The 19,133-nt window shown below is 49.5% G+C and overlaps 1 protein-coding gene across 1 annotated transcript; it reads left to right on the top strand.

Annotated features, from left to right (window-relative positions):
• The first annotated feature begins 1,010 nt into the window (after nt 1-1,010).
• On the top strand, nt 1,011-18,885 carry Apoltp (Apolipoprotein lipid transfer particle). The gene is made up of 18 exons (XM_076819432.1): nt 1,011-1,458; nt 1,773-2,020; nt 2,564-2,608; nt 2,698-3,784; nt 3,848-4,211; nt 4,292-4,601; nt 5,069-5,568; nt 5,637-5,932; nt 6,144-6,657; nt 6,730-7,045; nt 7,113-7,658; nt 8,185-9,100; nt 9,525-12,426; nt 13,184-13,548; nt 13,619-16,506; nt 16,584-16,795; nt 17,244-18,713; nt 18,801-18,885. Exons 2-18 carry the CDS (start codon nt 1,939-1,941, stop codon nt 18,882-18,884), a joined length of 12,897 nt encoding a protein of 4,298 aa, XP_076675547.1. The 5' UTR covers nt 1,011-1,458; nt 1,773-1,938; the 3' UTR covers nt 18,885.
• Nucleotides 18,886-19,133: the final 248 nt, after the last annotated feature.

The raw sequence follows: 19,133 nt of genomic DNA, 5'->3' as shown, positions 1-19,133 counted from the left end.
GGAATGTTGACGATAAATGCACAAATGTTTTGCAGAAAAATAAATTTCTGTATATCACGTTTCCTGTGTTTCATTCGATGTTTCATTTTATTGGATTTCATTCCTAATCCGGCAAAGAAGGAAGTTGGGCAAACTGGATGCTCGAACGATTTCTGCGTAGAGAGCTGTTTGTTTACGCCGACGATCGTGATTGTAGACTTGTGACCTTTGTTCCGCCGTTGCTCCGCAGATCCATACTTTCGATCGTATTTCCCTTGATCTTGAACGCTCCGCGATCGATAATCCGAGTATTTCGGGAGCCCCGTCTTTATTGCGTAATGATGCAATCGGATGTCACTTCGTTGCTCATAACTCGGACCGCTTTAACTCGCGCGTAATTAGTGAATAAATTAAATTGCGCCGGCATGAATGGTCAGTCCTCCGGGCTGGATCCCTTTCGCAATAATGCAGATTAGCAATTGCCTCCTGGTAAAGGGAGAATAGGGGGGAGCTGATAAAGAAACGTAAACAGATGAAATCATAACGAAAGCCACTCCGGCCCTTCGTTTAGTCAAACTTTTATTTGCGGAGTTATCTCCAGCTGATCTACCATCACGCTGTAAAATATGAATACAATAGAATCTCTGCTAGTGCAAATAAACGACCGCGCGGATAAGGAGATTTTGCGATAGCAGGGTACACACTTTCTAACGCTGTGTATCCGATATTATATCCTACCCGTGACGGTGTACTCTTTCCAGCTTCGTAGCCCTCTCAGCAGATTTCGATTTCTGTTTCCAAGCTTAGCAGTGTTACACGCGAACGACGCGTACCCACACCACTAGCTTTGCATAAAGTTGTCGCGATTAAATCTTACGGTGATCTGATAGTAACGGAAGAGTGTTTCCAGCGACAGTAGGTATGTTGCAGAAGGCTGCGCGCTGTCCACGGGAATTGTTTGCCTGGCGGAGGTTCTATTGTAATAATAAAATCGGTATTCTTCGAGCGTAACGCAAGAATGTTAGACGGCCTGGAAGGGTCGTCCACGCGTTTATCTTATCGCGTTGTGACCCCTAACCCCGTACAAATACGAAAAGCAAGAGGACCTTTGGCACCGATTCACTCCCCCCCCTCCTGAGAGAGGGGTACTCCAGTTGATTCGGTGTCGTTGTCCATTCGGTCGGCGAGCTCGGTCAAGGCAGGAAGCACTTACTTAACCGATACACCGCGGACAGCTTCCCATCAACCGTGCTTGCCCGTTTTGCACCCCAATCGTTCTCAGTTCGAGCACTCCGCTCAGCCAGCGATCTCCGCGACGATCTACCGCGTGCAACTGTGCGTCCTGAACCGTGCGGAATACAATCGAGACGGCACGAGTGAGTCAGTGAGTGAGTCTTACGATCTACGGTTCCTCTTCCTTCCCTCTTTCACTTGCGCGTGGTGAGATTCATCGGTCCTCGCGTTTACCCCCGTTTCAAGGTAATGGCAAGCCTTCTGTGCAGCTTCTGTCTCCTAACTAACTACTTTAGCGCTTCATCGATCAATCTTAATTAGACGCAAGGTCGCGATTGAGAAGTGAGAACTAAATCCTGAAAACTCAATATTATTCGAATTCCAAATTGAAAGATCTCGGGGAAATTTGAAAGATATATGTCTGCTCCAATATCTGTGGTCGACGAAGCGTTAAAGTCTGAAGCACAAAGATTTTTTATATAATACAATAGAGACGGCCCCTGAGCCAACAGCTGCATAGCAGTAAGTAAATACGTGTGGCCATTTCTTCGAAATTTTAGCGCCGATCTTGAACGCGCATGAGTTTGTGAAGTCGAGTCAGCCTGTGGTGGAATTTGGTGCAACGCGACGAATGGACTAGAGCGATGCCCACGTGGAAAAGGGGATGAAGAACGCTTCGGAGGAAGAGTAAGGACCTCGCCCTTGGTCACCACCGCAAGAAGCAACATGGCTGTGGATCGTAGATCGTGGAACCGCGCGGCGATCTTCCTCGTGGCGATCTGCGTCGCGATCGGCGCGGTGCAAGCAGGTAAACCTGTCTTTCCAGCAATTTCCGTGCTGCTTGGAAAAACTTATGATCGCGATTGCTGTAATGTAACTTATCTAGCCTTGGTGGTGGAAGTCTCTTCGTCGCCTTGTTATCGGTTGCGCGTGTTATTTGACTCTTCGTTCCGAGAAGCTGCATCGGGTGCACAGTTCGCGTATCGACCTCGTTATCGTCAGAGCGTAACATCCATTCACAACGCGATTTCTGGGAATGGCTATTTTTGTCCAGTTTTCTTCGATTCACTTTACACGCGCAGTATAGGATCTCGATCTTATTAGTAGCTTTGCATTTGCTTCATCTTCTTCTAAACATTACTAGTTCAACCCCAGATCCTCCTTCTTCTAAAGGAACATTCGAGGCTTTAATTAAAATAGCCCCTTTAATTTATATTAGTCGAGACTAACTCTGGTTACCGCAATGCTCCTGTTACTCGCCTACTTCGGTGGCTCTGCTGCACGCGGGTTGCGTGCAGTAGGAGTCTACGGACCGTGCGATTTTTCTACGTCTCTAACAATCTTGTTTCAGAAATCATCAATGACCCCACGCTGTGCAGCAGGACGAAATGCAAAGGTAAATTACAGCGAAACTATTCTCTCACGTTACACGGGACGAAGCGTAGAGATAATTAAGAAAATATTCTTCATACTATGTTCCTCCAGTGCCAGCGAACCGGAAGTTCAAGTACGAAGAGGGTGTGTCGTACTGGTACAGATACCTCGTGGACGTAAGCGCGAACCTAGGGGGCGAGCAGTCCAACCATTCTCGAAACGAGTCGACCTTGCACGTGGCCGGCAACGTGGTAATTCGATTCTCCAGTCCCTGCGAGGGTAGCTTGAAGTTTCACAACGCCACCCTGTACCACGACCCCCGCAAGTACAACCCCGAGTTCCCTGATCGAGCTGGGGCAGAGTTCAATGCCAACATGGAGCGGTTTACCTTGAGGTTCGCCTTCGACGACGGCCGGATAGACGAGCTGTGCCCGGACAAGCGCGAGCCGACTTGGGCGTTGAACCTGAAGAGGGGCGTCCTCTCGATGCTGCAGAACACCATGCACAGGTTCGACGTGGACCGCCGCGTGGACGAGCTGGACGTGAACGGCGTCTGCCCGACCACCTACCGCCTCCACGAGGCGAGGCACACCAGCCTGCTGGTAAAGAAGACGAAGAACCTCTCGGACTGCGCGTACGGATCGAGGCACTTCTCCATCATCCAGTCGAACGTGTACAGGAGCCCTCGATCGGGGTCCCACCCGTCCCGGCACCCTCTCCTCGACTCGCGAAGCGACTGCGAGCTCACCATCGACCACAACGTGTACCAGGAGGTGGTCTGTAGGGATCTGCACCGATTGCAGCCGCTCTCCAGCGGCCACACGGGCGCGAAGACGGAGTCCACGGCCACCCTTCGACTGATCGCGGAGATGAAAGACAATTACGAGGGAAACGACGAGGACGACGACGAGGAGGAGGAGGAGGAGGAGGAGGACGGCAAGGATAAGCATGAGCGAGGGGTGGGGAAGAGGACCACTCTGCTGTACGATTACGCGAAAACGGCTAGGACCGTGAACGGGGAGCTGAGGACCTCCAGAGACCTCCTGAAGACCATGTGCCGATTGGGGGTCAGCACGGAGGAACTGCAACAGCGATTCTCCGAGACCTTCACCACGTTCGTGCATTCGGCGCGGCTTCTCGATTACGCCTCGCTGTCGCAGCTGTTCGTCAGGGCCAACGGTATCTGCAAAACTGGGAAGTGAGTAGATGTTTGAATGGTTCGATGGCAATGCAAGCTTCATGGCTGCTCATCCTTTTGTAGGAAACACATCGTTGATGCTCTACCCTTCATGGGCAGCAACGCGGCCGTGAACGTGATGAAGGACCTGATAATAAAGAGGTACGTCGACCAGGGGACGGTTAACAACTGGGTGACAGCGTTCGCGTTGATCCCGCGACCGAACCTGGACACCATCAGGGCTGTCTCGCCCCTGCTGGAGTTCCAGAGTCAGATCTCAAGTGCTCAGTTCATTCTGAGCTACTCAGCGATGATCCACGCATTCTGCTCGACCCACGAGCTGCGGTGCAGTAATCTGGACCAGGTGACGCGCTTCCTGTCCTATCTCGAGCAGAAGATCCAGAAGGGCTGCGCACCTCGAACGTATTCTCCCTCGGAGATCAAAGACGTGCGTAATAGCGTTCCTCGGCTAGAAGATGCGAGCGATGGAAATTTCAGCTTAAAATTGTTCTCGATTACGTTTTACAGACGATCGAAGCTCTGAAGGCGATAGGGAACATGGGCTTGGAAACGAGAAGCTTGCTGAAACGATTGAAGGAGTGCATCGACGACGAGAGCGGCTTCCTGCCGATGGAAGTCCGCGTTGCGAGCATCGATGCTCATCGCAGGATGCCGTCCTGCGAGAAGACTCGGGATCAGTTCTTCCTCAACTATTATAGGAACTTTACATTGGACGCAGAGACGCGTATCGCGTCTTACTTGCAAGTGATGCGCTGCCCCGATTACAACGTCGTTAAAACCATCAAGCACACCCTCAAGGTGGAAGAAGTCAACCAAGGTACTGCAATTCGTGATTCTTCGAATAATTCAAATATTTGAATACTCCTAATTATTCGAATAACTCGAATATTTGAATACTCCTAATTATTCGAATAACTCGAATATTTGAATACTCCTAATTATTCGAATAACTCGAATACTCCTAATTATTCGAATAATTCAAATACTCCTAATTCTTCGAATACCTACTCTTAATTCATCGAATAATTCGAATACTTCTAGTTCTTCGAATAATTCGAATATTCGCATTCTCCTAATTATTCGAATATTCAAATCTGAAATTCGAATTCTCTGGTATTCGAATCTCAAATTCGAATTCTCTGATATTCGAATCTCAAATTCGAATTCTCTAGTATTCGAATACTTAAATTATTCGAATATTGGTTACAGACTTAGTCTAGAACCAATTCTTGGACACCGTTCAATCGTACTCAACCGATACAAAATAGAAAACATTCTTCACAGTGGGGACTTTCGTTTGGAGCCACTTGACGAACCTGTACAATTCGGCCTCGCCGACGAGGATCGAAATCCAGAGCCTTTTGACGGACAGGGACCTCGACGACAAGTTCAATAGCGATAGGAGGAAGTTCTCGAGGAACTACGACGGCTCCTTCTTCTCGGAGGAGTACAACTTCGGCGCCAACTACCAAGGGAATCTGATCTTCTCCCCCAAATCTTACATCCCCCGTTCAGCGACGTTTAACGTTACATTCGACCTCTTCGGCGAGTCCGTGAACGTCTTCGAGCTGACCACGAGGCTCGAGGGCCTCGAATATTACGCGGAGAAGCTATTCGGCCCTGACGGGCCGTACAATAACGAGAAAGTCTCGGGATTCTTTAAAAGCTTCCTCAGGAGTTACAGATCAGCCCCGGAAGAGGAGGACTACTGGAAACGCGTGAAGAGGCTACCAAATGTCATCGACAATAACTTCAACAATCCTCGGATCAGCTTCGGCTACAAGGTAGAATCATCGTTGCACTATGCCTGATCGTACAGATTAAAGCATTCTTTTGTTACGGTTTTGCTCAGGTATTTGGGAACGACCTGAAGTACGTGGTGCTGGACGGCGATCCAGAAATCAGAGACGCCCTAGTGCGCCTTAACCCGTGGGAAAAGTTGAAGCAAATCACTTCTGGCAAGGAAATCCACTATGAGAACGCGATGATGTTCTTGGATTCCACTTACGTGGTGCCCATGACGTCTGGTTTGCCTGTGCGTTTGGATTTCGCTGGCTCCGCGGCGTGCAATTTCAAGATGTCAGGGCTACTCGACACCAAGAGGATCTCCAACCAGGAGATTGAACTCGTCAGCAACATCGCGCCCAGGTAAGTAACGTGGCCATTCCCGTTTCACGCTGAATACCTTAAATACAATACGCGAGATGTCCCTTTTAACATCGACACTAAACATAACTGTTGCGTTTTCATATATCTTCTCCCGTGCACAATCTTTTTAAGATCGAGAAAGGCAATTGAAATATTTTAGCTGGTCGAAAGCTGAAGATGAATCATGATTACTTTTTAATAATTTAAACAGCATGAGCGTGGACGTGGTCGGCAGCATGACCGTGGACGCCTTCTACAAGAGCGCTGGGATTAAATTACGATCCAACGTGTACTCCTCCGGGGCGGTCCAGATTCACTTGGACGTGAAAGGGCTGCAGTCGGTCAGGCTGAGCCTGGGTCTGCCGAACAAGAAGATGGAGGTGTTCTCGATAGGCACGGATATTCTACTGACGACTGGCAAGGGATCAGAAGTGGAGGAGAAGCCTCTGGGGGTTCTAGTCGCCGGTCAGAATGTCAACAATAAGAATTGGAAGCAAGCGATCGTCCCAGGCGGAGTCATTAGCAACACGAGCTGCAGTTGGACCGCTCTAGACAGGCTCGTGGGGCTGAAACTATGCGTGGATTATCAACTGTCGAATGTAACGAAAAATCCCAGCGCGCCTTACTTTGTCCTCAGTGGACCCACGCTCTTCAAGATCTCGCTGATCAAGGCTGACCCGACGGCTAAGAACTACTTGCTGGAATACAAATGGGAGAAAACGGAGGTACCGTTTATTTTCTCCGTGTGTGTTGTAGAGAATTACTTTCGTTTAATCACCTCTCCGGTTTCGTTGCAGAAGCAAAGTCTCTTCAGGGCTGCGTTCGACACGCCCGGGTCCCAGGTGAACAGGGAGCTCAGCGCGACCGTTTCCTTCGACGCGAAGACGAACAACGTTTCCGTTTTGTTGAGGTCCGCGGGGAACTCGATAGTAGCGGAAGGGACCTACAAGAGCACGGAGAACGAGACGTTCATAGACGTAGGTTTCGACATAAATGGCACCAAGCACTTGGACGCCAGCATAGGCTACGCTACCAAGAAATTTCAGTACGGATACACGTTCAGCCCCCAGATGCATCTGATCGTGAATAACGAGCGAATCGCTGCTCTATCAGGTATTCAGGATTCCAAAGAGACCTTAACTTCCTTACCATGAATTAACCAGAGGCTTGAATGTTGAAGGAACGATAAGGAACGCCTGGAAGAACAACGTGTCCCAGTGCGACGTAGACCTGACGTTCCGAACGAAGAAGGTTTGGAGCAAACTGGTAGGTTACATCGTTAGAAGGAACGTGAGCCTGGCAGCCGACTTCCAACTGGACTACCAGCTGCAAAAGATGCCCAAGAAGGAGACCCTTCAGCTAGACATCTCGCTATCCGATCGCTCCTCCAACACTCTAACTCACAAAGCCGCTGATCTGAAGTTGCGTTCCACCGCGTATCCGCAGCTGAACACGGTGATAACAGCGTGGTACCAGCAGGCATTAGGCCACCTGGAGTTGCACGCGGAGGTTAACTCCAGTCCGCATCTCAAGGACGACCGACACAAGCTTACGGCGCAGCTGATACTCTCGTACTCGAAGATGTACTTTCAGAATCATGACACGAAGGTGAGCGCCTTGGTAGCAATCACGAAGCCTATTCAGAACTTGGACATCAAGCTGGGAATCAACCACTACGCGATGGGGCCGGAGTCGAAGACCAGGCTGCTGATAGGATACGCTCCAGGTATGAGGATCCTGCATCGATTAATTATTATAAATTTAATAAGGTGAAGAAAACACATTAAAAATAGGTATTACAGAATATAAGTCTAACTTAATAATATTTCATTATCTTAATACATATATTAAATATACTTAAATATACTTAAAGATATTTAATGTACGAGTATTAAAGCTATTTAATATTTAGATATTCAATATTAAAGATAAATAATATATTAAATAAACTTAAATATATGTAATATATTAAATATACTTAGAGATATTCAATATATCACATACTTAGAGATATTTAAGACTTAAAGATATTTAATTAACTTATCTAGTGTGATGGTTGTGCTTGCATCACCACTTTTCTTTTCTCCATTTATGAAAAATCAGTGTTACATAATTAATAGAATATAGCAATGTAATCATATTAAAATAAATAAGTGCTAAGAATTATCAACTAAAAATAACCACGCCAACCCTCGAAAAAACACTTTAATCTAAAATAATGGTTACTTAACTTTCGACTCTTCTTCGTTCAGGGAAAGAGATCAGCCTAGCGGTGCACCTGATAATGCCGCGTGGGCTGATGTACTCCATGGAGGGCCACGCGAACCTGACCATCCCCAACTTCAACTCCATGCTAGCAGGCGTGCGAATAACCGAGAGGTCGAGGCGCACGTACGAGCTAGACTTCAACGGGACGTGGTTCAGCGGGCACAACCTGACTGCTCGGGGCACCTACTCGGACAGGTCCGTGTCGACCGTGATCAGCCACAGCCTGAAGCTGATCCTCAAGTCTCCCAGCTTCGCTAGCGATGTTCTGCTGAATTGCAAACTCTATCGGAACTACAACGACGTCAGGGCGAGCGTGTACGTGGAGCAGGTGGATCGGGACAAGTACGCGTTCATCCTGAATCACACGGTGATTTCGGCGACGGACCTGCTGTCGCACGTGGAAGGACGGTACAGGGAGAACGTGTACTCGGTGACGACGAGCGTCGACATGGACCGCGAGATCCGAATGGAGGTGCACCTGGACAAGTGGAGGGACGTTCACCTGGCGTTGACTGGGGTCAACGAGGAGAACAAAAAAAGCTTCGGGGCGGAAGTGAAGTGGGACGCGAATCGGGACCCAACGCTCAAGGTCGCTGTGTTCTTCACGCTGGACAAGGTGGAGGTCCCAGCGATCTCGGAGGAGCAACTGCCAGAGAGGAACCTCAGCGCGATCGTCACCTTCACCTTCCCCGGCCGCTTCGTCATTGGGTCCTGCAACGTGGCTGCCCGTGGACTGTATAATTACATCGTGGATGCCGCGATCGACTGGAATCCAGCGCAGACCATCGGGCTCTTCATCGCTACGGGATACGACGTCACGACGTCGACGAAGTCTATGAAGCTGGACAGTCAGCTGGTCACCCCTTTCGAGAACTGGAGGAGAACTGCCTTACGTGCCAAGTAATTATCCTTTCGCGCTGGGAAGCTTCTAGGGTCGGGGTCTTTTGAGCCATGATTCTATGTGACGAAATACGGCGAAAATCGAAAGTGAAGAAATTGAGGTGGAGGCTTCGTTCTTTGAATACGGCAACTCTTCATTTTTGTCTCATTCTATCACGCAGAATCACCCCTTCCATTTTCTACCACCTGTTGCAGACCACCCTTTACAGTATTTTGATTAATTTTCAACTGCAACTGAAGCGTCCTCGTAGAAAACACTGTAAGTGCCAAAATTAAAAAAAAAATTATATCGGAAGATGTTCTAGTTGCCAGGTAGGACCTACAGAATTTAATTTTCGGCACTTACAGAATTTTCTACAAGTAGCCTCCGATTCATTTCTTTTCCAGAGATTGCTAAAAGCATTGTTTTAAAATCGTGGTACAGGTACCTGCAAGAACCAAAGAGGATCAAATTGAGCATGGGCACTCACTGGAGAGATTCGCAACGCTTAATGGCGGAGTTCGAAGGCAGCGCGGAGGAGCGCAACAAGACCAGAGAATGGAGAGTGAACAGCAGCGTGACCAGCTCCGTTCACTCAATTTCCTGGATCACCGTCAACGTCACCCACAAGATCGTCGGTTCGCAGATCGCCGATACTCGTCTGCTGGTCAAGTACGATCCAGACAAGGTGATCGAGGCCTGGAGCGTCTGGCACCTGGACAAAGAGTCCGACAACGTGTTCAATCTAGCAGGGAACCTGCACCTCGAGTCTCCAGTGACCAGTTACAGGAAGTCAGACATGAGGTGCCAGCTGCAGATCCTGCCAGACTGGAAGTTCTTGGGAGCGTCGAACCTGGACCTGGACAAGAGGACCTACACGGCGAAACTGGTCGGCGACCTTCGCCGTATCAGGGAGTCCATGGTCCAGTTCAACCTCACCACACCCTTGGAGAAGATGTCCTACGTCCGCGGAAGGTTCGGCTTGTCGGAGAGCAACAGACACGTAGTCGCTGAAGTGGTCACTCCGGGCGGGCCGATCGGCTTCGAGGCGCTCTGCCAGTTCTTCATGGCCAACTACGACTTCAACGTGAAGCTCTCCCTAGCTACGCCCCTGGAGATCCTCCAGAAGAGCCTGCTCGTGGCGAAGCTGAACAACCGGGAGGCTGACTTCAGGGTCGCCTACAACAGCATGCTCGCTGGCTTCCAGGGCGTCTGGCACTATCGCAACATCACCGACTTCCACTACACCTACCTGCTGTTCACGCCGATCCGCGGCTTGGAGGAGAGCGGAGTCGTAACCAAGCTGATCCTCGTATACACGGAGGACAACCGGCTCGAAGTGGACACGGAATTCTCCGTCAGGCTGGCCGAGGTGAAGCTCGGAGCGAAGGCTAAAGCTGGCCCGAGACCACCTCCCGTCAACATACTGATCAAAAGTCCGATCGTCGAAGCGAAGAACTCGAGCGTCGAGGAGAAGAATGATTCTGAGGAGCAGCTGATGGAAGATGAGGAGGAAGAGGAGGAGAACCTGTACTGGCATGGGGAGATGGAGATAAATCCAGCGATCGTGGAGCCGATCACCGTGGAGCTGGACATAGACAACGAGGGGTCGTTGTACAAGGTCCTGGGCACCCTGCAATACCTGCAAGGGAAGATCATCGTCGACGACACGTTCACCTTGGTAGACCTGTTCAACATGAGGAACGAGCTGAGCATCATCACGCCATTCAAGTTCGCAAATGAAATCGTCTGCCTGAACGTGTTCCTGGTGGACATGGAACAGTCCAGCTACACGATGCAAGTAGCCGTGAACGTTAAGCAGAACGTGACCTGGTTGGAGACGGGATTGGATGTCAACTACGTGTACAGCGAGGGTGAGAACGAGGACTCTCAGACGCACTACTTGAAGCTGAACGTGAAGACTCCCCTGGACTTCCTCAAGTTCCTCCAAACGGACACCACGCTGGACGTCGAGGAGAATTTCTACAAAGCGACGGTGGGGATTCGCGCGCCGAACAGCGCGATCGAAGTGCAGGGGTCCCTGGAGACGGAGGAGGCGTTCCTGGACACGCTACTCGTGGTCCAAGTGGACACGCCGCTGTTCAAGCTTTCTAGATCGACGGTCACCGCCAAGCGGGACTTCACGGAGAGGGAGAAGTACGTGAAGTTCAGCGCGGAGATCGCCGCACCGATCTCCAAGTCCTTGTCCTTGCAATCCGACTGGTACGCGGAGGAAGATCGCGTCAGAGGTTCTATGGTCTTGACTACTTGGATGGAGGCGCTGAAGAGCGTCGAGGCCAATGTGTCTTACTGGAACGCGGTTAAGACGAACGACACCGCTAGCTTGACGATCCACGCGAGGCACCTCGTCCACCAGGCGTACAAGCTTTCTGGGAATTATAGTGGCGGGGTCATTGAGGGTGTGCTTTGCACGCCACTCTCGAAGAAGCCACATTTCGAGTTTCACGGTGACTTGAGGAAAGTTAACGACACCCTGTACAATTTAGACGGCGAGCTTTCGAACCTGCTGACCACGCAGGTGCGAAAGGTATCCGCCACGTTCGTCACGCAAAACGATTCTCTGCACACCATGGAGATGACTATGCGACCGAAAACGGGCGATGGTTCTCAGGAAATCGTTCTCACGCTGAAGAGAGAGAAGTACGCTGTAAATGTTGCCCTGGAGGGTGGAGATATGAACGGCACGGTGGACGCCAACTTTATTAACTCTTTGAACTGGGACGTCAGAGCGCGGGGGGAAGTTCCGAAGCAATCAGGCGAGAAGGAGCTGTACCAGCTCAGCACGTTCATGAACGTTCAAGTGAACGGCAACACCACCTTGTACGTTCATGCAGAGACACCTCTGAAGGAGATTCGACGTCTCAGCTTGAGTGGAAACATGTTGCTGACGAATAACAGCGGTGAAATTCGCGTGCACGATAGACTGAACGAAGATACGGAGTACGTGACCCTGCAGTGGAAGCTGAAGTACTTGGTGGAAATGTTCGGGAGGGTGCTGATTGGATATCAAAAGGAGAACGGCGGTGCCAAAGATGTGGACACTCAATTGTACTTCAGGAACCCTGGTCGAGTTTTCAGGAATATTGATGCTGGTTTCGATGTGGACGTCGATCACCAGAAGTGGAAATTCGGGGCGAACGCTACCGTCGGGTTCCGCAACCACGAGAACATCGATGGAGTGTTCATCATCACGCTACCACCACCCAACAGAGATGACCATCGATTCCTGATTAGCTACCACGCGAATGGTGGGATTAAGGACACGTCCTACGTGATCGGCTACAACGCCGTACGCGCCAAGACTAATTATGCCTCCGATGGATCGGTTTGTACTCCACTGTATTTGTACAGGGTGATTCGCGTAGCGAGTTCTTCCTTTTTTGTAACAAACCTCACTTTTGTCTCCAATCACCATCGAGAAAACTCTCTTACGCGTATCACCTTGCCTTCTGGGCCATATACAGTGGCAAAGGAAATAAAGTTTACAACTTTTAAAGTCGCATAACTTTTTTGGAATTGATCTAAATGATATGATTTTTTTTTTTGAGAAGCTGGAAGGATTAGTTTGCTAAGAGACGTGTTTCGTAGTTTTTAAAAAAAAAAATGCAATTGGTCGGAATAGCAAAACAAATAGTAAAGGTCGTTTTTTAAACTTTTTGTTGCGAGCCTGTAATAAAAATTGAAAAAAAAACCGTTTATAGATTGCAGTAAGTTGTATACATGCTTAAAATTTCATCAAAATCGATTAACGTTGCTCTGAGTTAGAAACGCTTAAAGATCGCAGAATAATGTCGCAAATCGCTGCTTTCGAGAATTTCGGGAAAAAGTTTAAAAAACGACCTTTACTGTTTTTTTTCTATTCCGAGCAATTGCATTTTTTCAAAACGACGAAACACGTCACTTAGCAAACTAATGCTTGCAGCTTCTAAGAAAAAACTCGTCAGTTGGACCAATTCTAAAAAAGTTATGCGATTTTAAAAGTTGTAAACTTTCTTTCGTCCCAACTGTACATGGGTCCCTCAATTTTGGGACGCCTTGTATGAAGACTAGTTTAATTATTTCCTACGTAAAACTTGTTACAGATCCACATGGGCAAGCGAGACATCAATGGACACCTTCGAGGATCCTGGGGGATGCTGCCCATTCAGTCCGTCAACAATCTCTTTAACGTGACCTTCGATAATAAAGAGATCGAGTTCAAGTACTCCCTGTACACGCCGAGGTTCCAGCAGCAGGAGACGCTGGTGGTCTTATTCAATTACGACGCCACTCCAGTCGGGGAGACGCGGCTAATCAACGCGGACGTGTATTACCCAGCTAGCACACACATTGGTTCAGCGAACGTTTCCTTCGACAGCCTGGTGAACGTTAACGGGACCATCAACGCTGTCCTACCAATGGCGAACATTTCCCAACTTGGTTGCCAGTTCGTGGTATTTACCACCCTGTAAGTGGACCCTGAAATTTACCAAATTGTCACATTTGTCAAAGTACCACTGTAAATCGTTCTATTTCAGGCAGCAGAACAAGAGATACGTGAAGGTGATCTGGCCGCAGAACACAGCCATACTGGACTCGGATTACTCCTACCGCAGCGAGAAGCTGGACTCCGATCTGGAGGGTGTTCTGCACGTGGAAGTGCCCCTTAGCACTCGCCACGTTGGCCACTTGACGTACGGTTACGAGAGACGGCCCCAGGTGACCACCGGTTACTCGCAACTGACGTACAACAAGCAGAAAGTTCTCCACGGCAAATACAATTCCAAGAGCGAGTCCAGGGCAGGGTTCGAGAAGGATCGCGTGCAGATCACCATCGAGAACGTGTACAAACCGATAGGAGTCCTGTACATAAATCAGTACGAGTACAGCGCGGGAAACGAGGGGACCAATTACCCGACAGTGGAGTTCAAACACGTGAACCTGTACCAACTGGACAACCGTACCGCGTTCAACGTAGCAGGTGAATCTCGAATCAAAACCAGCCACACGGGACAGGATATTCATCTAAAGGCGATACACTCCAACAGAACGTTGCAATTCAAGACTGACTACCAGGTACTATCAGGTGAATTCGATCAGAACACCAGCCTGAGCCTGACCCAGGACGTCTGGATCTCCTACCACGTGAACATCCTGAACAAAACGACGGAAGACGTGGGCAACCAGTTCGTAGTGCTGACCGTGTCCTACCCTCGAAGGAACTTCACCCTGGACGGCTCTTACTGGGTCGGCAGGGAGGAGATCAGGTCCGAAGTGAAGCTCGACTGGGACCAAGAGACGAGCCCTAGAACCGTCGGCGCGATGTTCAACTGGGCGAACGTCTCCTCTGCAGACGTCCAACAACGAGCGACCTTCTCCTTAAGACACCCAAGCTTCCAGAAGGAGGTGTTCTTAAAAGGCGAGTTGCTGAAGAAGGATTCGAGGGATCTGGTGAACGTAGCAATCACCGCGGACTACTCCACCGATCTGAACAAACTGTTCGTGTTCTCTGCGTTGCTGAGGGACGAAAGTAGTCCACCAACTTCCAGGAGGTACGTCTACGAGGTGACGGGGAAGCATCCCAGCACGAATTTGGACCTCGATATCCGAGGGTTCGTGCACAAGCACGAGAACACGCTGTTCGACACGGTAAACAACGCTAGCTACAAGCGCAGCTACCTGGTCACGGAATCTGGGCAATTAAATGGCCACTTGGATCTGAAACACAAGCAGATTATCTTGCAGCGGGATTATAACGAAGCGGTGAAGTACCTGAACGTACGATACTACTCGTTGGATAAGCGACACGTTGTGAATGGCAGCGTGGTGAACACGCCGGACCTGAACGCTACCGGGGCTTTCCTGTTCGACCCGGAGGAGAAGCTGACGTGGATGATGCTGAATTACACCCCGGACGCCGTGGAGAGTCTGCGGATGTACGGGAGGATCCCCGACGCTAGGAACGCGATGTTCGACATTTGGAGGACCTACGAGGAAGACTACACCGTGTCTGACGTGTCTTTCTACTTGAAGCTGAATCACTCTAGGCTGGTGACGTCCACCCTTCGCTGGAGGCCCGACCTGAAGAGCGACGTGATTAGCGGGATCAAGAAGGCCGTGGTGGACACGTACACCGGGATAAACAACGACGCTGATTACTGGAAGCAGTACGTGAAGAGCGAAACCGTGAGCGTGATATCCGATGTGTGGGACGATGCTCAAGAGGACCTTCGAGAATTCATCGACGACTGGAACAGCCTGAAGGAGCTGCAGACGGACTTGGAGGAGCTGAAGATCTACCTCAACAACTCTTATAACGCAAACGATTTTTATATCAAGGATGTGGTTGGCTTTGGGATTTACGTGATCGACGAGCTCTCTCTGCGAAGCCACATTCAGTCCCTGCCGAATATCTTGAACGAGATATGGGAGATAATGGGCGAGTCCGGGGAGGCGATTAGAAACTCCCTCCTCTGGATCATCGAGACTATTAAGAACGCCCTTAACAAGGTCTCCGAGATCATCGCGGCGATCTTGAGAGGTGACTCTGTCACGCAGGTGGCGAACATTATCGAGAAGCTGATCGAGAAGTACGACCAGTTCGTGAAAGACCTTCATGTCTCTTTCATCAAGTACATGGAGAACCTCTGGGGCAATATATCTCAGACCATCTCGCAGCAGTGGAACCGATTCCTGTTGGCGGTGGAGCCGCTCTTCATTCGTTTGATACACTATCTGGAGACCGTGGTGTGGAAGGCAAGCAAGGAGGTGGTGGACTTCCTGTACGACCGGAGGAACGATCTTATCGCCTCGCCTTACTTCGACCGGTTCACGAACTTCACCCAAGACATCGACAGGGTCTACAGGGACATCAAGGCCCATGATATAGTGACGAACGTTCAGAAGTACTCGGGGGTGGTGATACGGTTCCTGAAGGAGAGGTACTTCACCTTCGTGCCGTTCGGTAAGGAGCTGAAGGACGTGGTTGATGAGATCGTGACTGAACTGAAGGAGCTGCAGAAGCTGCCTTCCATACACTACGCTTTGGAGAAGATGCAGCAGGTGTACGACAGGGCGTACTACTTCTACGAGTATCTAGAAATACGGGCTAAGATAGAGTCTGCCATTCGACTGATCCACTCGAAGCTGATGGACATCAGTCAGACGGCCCTGAATGCCGAGAGCCAGTACAGAGAGGCTAAGACGAAGTTCATATTCGATCCTAACCAGGGGCTGATGTGCTTGGAGCAGAAGCTTCCTATGTCTTGGCACGCTTTCAATCAGACTCCAGAGTTCCATGAGATTCCTGAATTCAGGGCTATCTCGGATGTGAGGCTGTACTTCGTCTCTTCGAACCTGACCTTCTGGAGCTTGTACAGGTACAAGCCCTACATGGAGCCACAGAATTGGCTGCCACCGTTCAAAGGTACGTAATACTAGTCCCTATAGTAGCTTGACAAGCATGAACTTCATCTTAATTCTAATCTCTGATGATCATTTCAGCGCAAGCAATGATCGTTGGATCGCAGCACTTCACTACCTTTGATGGAAAACACCTGGACTTTGTAGGCCCTTGCACATACTTGTTGGCGCGTGATTTCGTGCGAGATACATTTACTATTTTGGTTAAATACGATTTACAATCCGATCGAATCACGCACAAGATTATTATCCTGATCGGCAAGAACGCCATCGAGCTGGATCTTTTCAATGATGTTAGTACCAAATATTGAATTATGCGACTTTTGCGGTCGAGTAATGTCCAATCTGCTCGGCATTCCGGTGGGAGAGAATTTACTGAGTGATTCTACGTGAGAAAATAAGACGAAAATGAGGAGTAAAGAAATTACGGTGGAGGCTTCTTTTCTTAATTACAATTAGTTATTGATGCTCTAGAATTCGACTGAGGAATCGTTAAGCGACGGAACAGTTACCGTCAAGGTTCTACTGACCTACACGCGCCACTGGTCGCCTAGTTGCAATACTCCAGGCGTTCCTCACCCGAAATCCTGAACATTAAAATAACTAAGAAAAGAAGCTTCCACCGCAATTCCTTCACTCTTCACTTCCGTCTTATTTTCTCACATAAAATCACCCAGTAAATTTTCTCCCACCTAACATCAAGCACTCTGAATAATTCCAACACGAAACATTTCTTTCCAGACCATTAAAATCGCTTCCGAACACTCGCCGTGGACAACGAGCAATCTACAGCTTCCCATCGAGCTGGACAACGGAACAACGTACGTCTACCAGGCGGAGAACATCATCACCGTGGAGCGCAAGCAGAACCAGCTACAATTGGAGTGCAATCTGAAATTCGACCTGTGCACTCTGGAGTTATCGGGGTGGTACTACGGTAAAACCGCTGGGATTCTCGGCACGATGAACAACGAGGCGATGGACGACGTGACCTCCTCGGACGGTACCGTGGTGCGGGACGTCGCAAAGTTCGCTGGAAGTTGGTCGATCGACGCGAGGGACGATTGCTCTCACGCTTCTAATCTAACATCTACGATTAAACGCGAGGACGAAGAAGTCGTCTCGGAATTTTGCCACGACCTATTCGTGAACAGGAGCTCCGAGTTCGTGTCCTGCTTCGACGTGGCTGATCCGGAGGAGTACTCCAAGATGTGCGCTCGCAGCACGAGCAAATTGGAAGCTTGTACGGTGGCGTTGTCCTACATGCAGATCTGCGCGTTCCGCGATACGTATCTGAGGATACCGGACGTGTGCACCAGCTGCACCATGATGAACGGCAACCAGATGGAGGAGGGGCAGTTCAAGAGATTAGAGGGTGGACACGTGCCGATGTCCAGCGACGTCGTCTTCATCGTAGAAGGAAAGGAGTGCAATCGTGACGTCAAGCAGAATCGCAGCGTGGAGCAGTTGGTCACTCAGTTGAGCAAGGAGTTAAGGGATCAAGGGTTGGCCGATAACCGCTGGTCCCTGGTCGTCTTCGGGGCGGACGGTGTGTTCGATCGCCCTAGGAGCGTGGTCTTCGATGGCCAAGTCTTCACGAAGAACGTGGCACGATTCATTGATTACTTCGATCATGTGCCTGTCGGCGACGGCAGTCGCGACATCTTCGACGCGATCGTCTTCGCCACGAAGCTCGTCTTCAGGGCTGGCGTATCCAAGACATTCATCCTAATGCCCTGCTCGCACTGCGAGCCGGAGAACCAAACGCTGGATTACTCTGTGTTGCACGAGGTTCTACTAGAACGCGACATCAAGCTCCACATTCTGATGGACGGCGATTTCGAATTCGAGAAGGAGAGGCTGAATAAGGTCTTCTACGGCCTGGACGCGAGCAAGTCGTACACGAAGAAGGATTCCAGGACGCTGACTGGGGACGCAGATTTGAGGAGACAGGTGAAGCTGTCGAAGAGCGCTCTTGGATACTGCACTCCCTTGTCCCTGGAGATGAATGGGACCATTTTCAGCGGCGATAAGCTGCGATTTGATAAGCTGGCTGCCATCAAGAAATTCGTCAGCGTGTTCTCGAAGAGGGTGGCTCTGACCGCGCTGCCCAATCCTTGTCAAAATTGCGAATGCACCGCTGACAATAATGGAGTCACGCGAATGGAATGCATACCGTGTGTTTATCCAACGCCAGTCACGGTAGATTACGTGAGTCTTTTATGTACATATGCACGCAAAGTGTCCCTTTATTTGTGGGACTTATTCCAGGATTATCATTCTTTCCTTCTTTTGCAGGATGCATTCAATCTCAACGATTCGCTGATAGCCCTGCAACCACTGAACATCGATTACGGTCAGATAGACATCGACGATAATTAAAGTACTAGACGATGTACGGACAGATGATGATCCGACAGCTGCTAAGCCGCCGTCGCACATAATTCCTATTTATTTAACACGCTGTATCGTGAAGTGTTTACCGACCAAGGAGCTCTCACCTCTTGATAACAAAGTATTTAAGACATGCCGTTGCACACATCTGTAACGGATAATATCGTGTACGCAATAATTTAAATTATACGAATAACTTTACAGATATTTGTAAAATAGTATTCGCCCGGAGTTTTA

Source organism: Andrena cerasifolii, chromosome 9, assembly GCF_050908995.1.
Source record: "Andrena cerasifolii isolate SP2316 chromosome 9, iyAndCera1_principal, whole genome shotgun sequence".
Classification (NCBI taxonomy): domain Eukaryota; kingdom Metazoa; phylum Arthropoda; class Insecta; order Hymenoptera; family Andrenidae; genus Andrena; species Andrena cerasifolii.
This window is presented reverse-complemented; position numbering and strand designations above follow the sequence as displayed.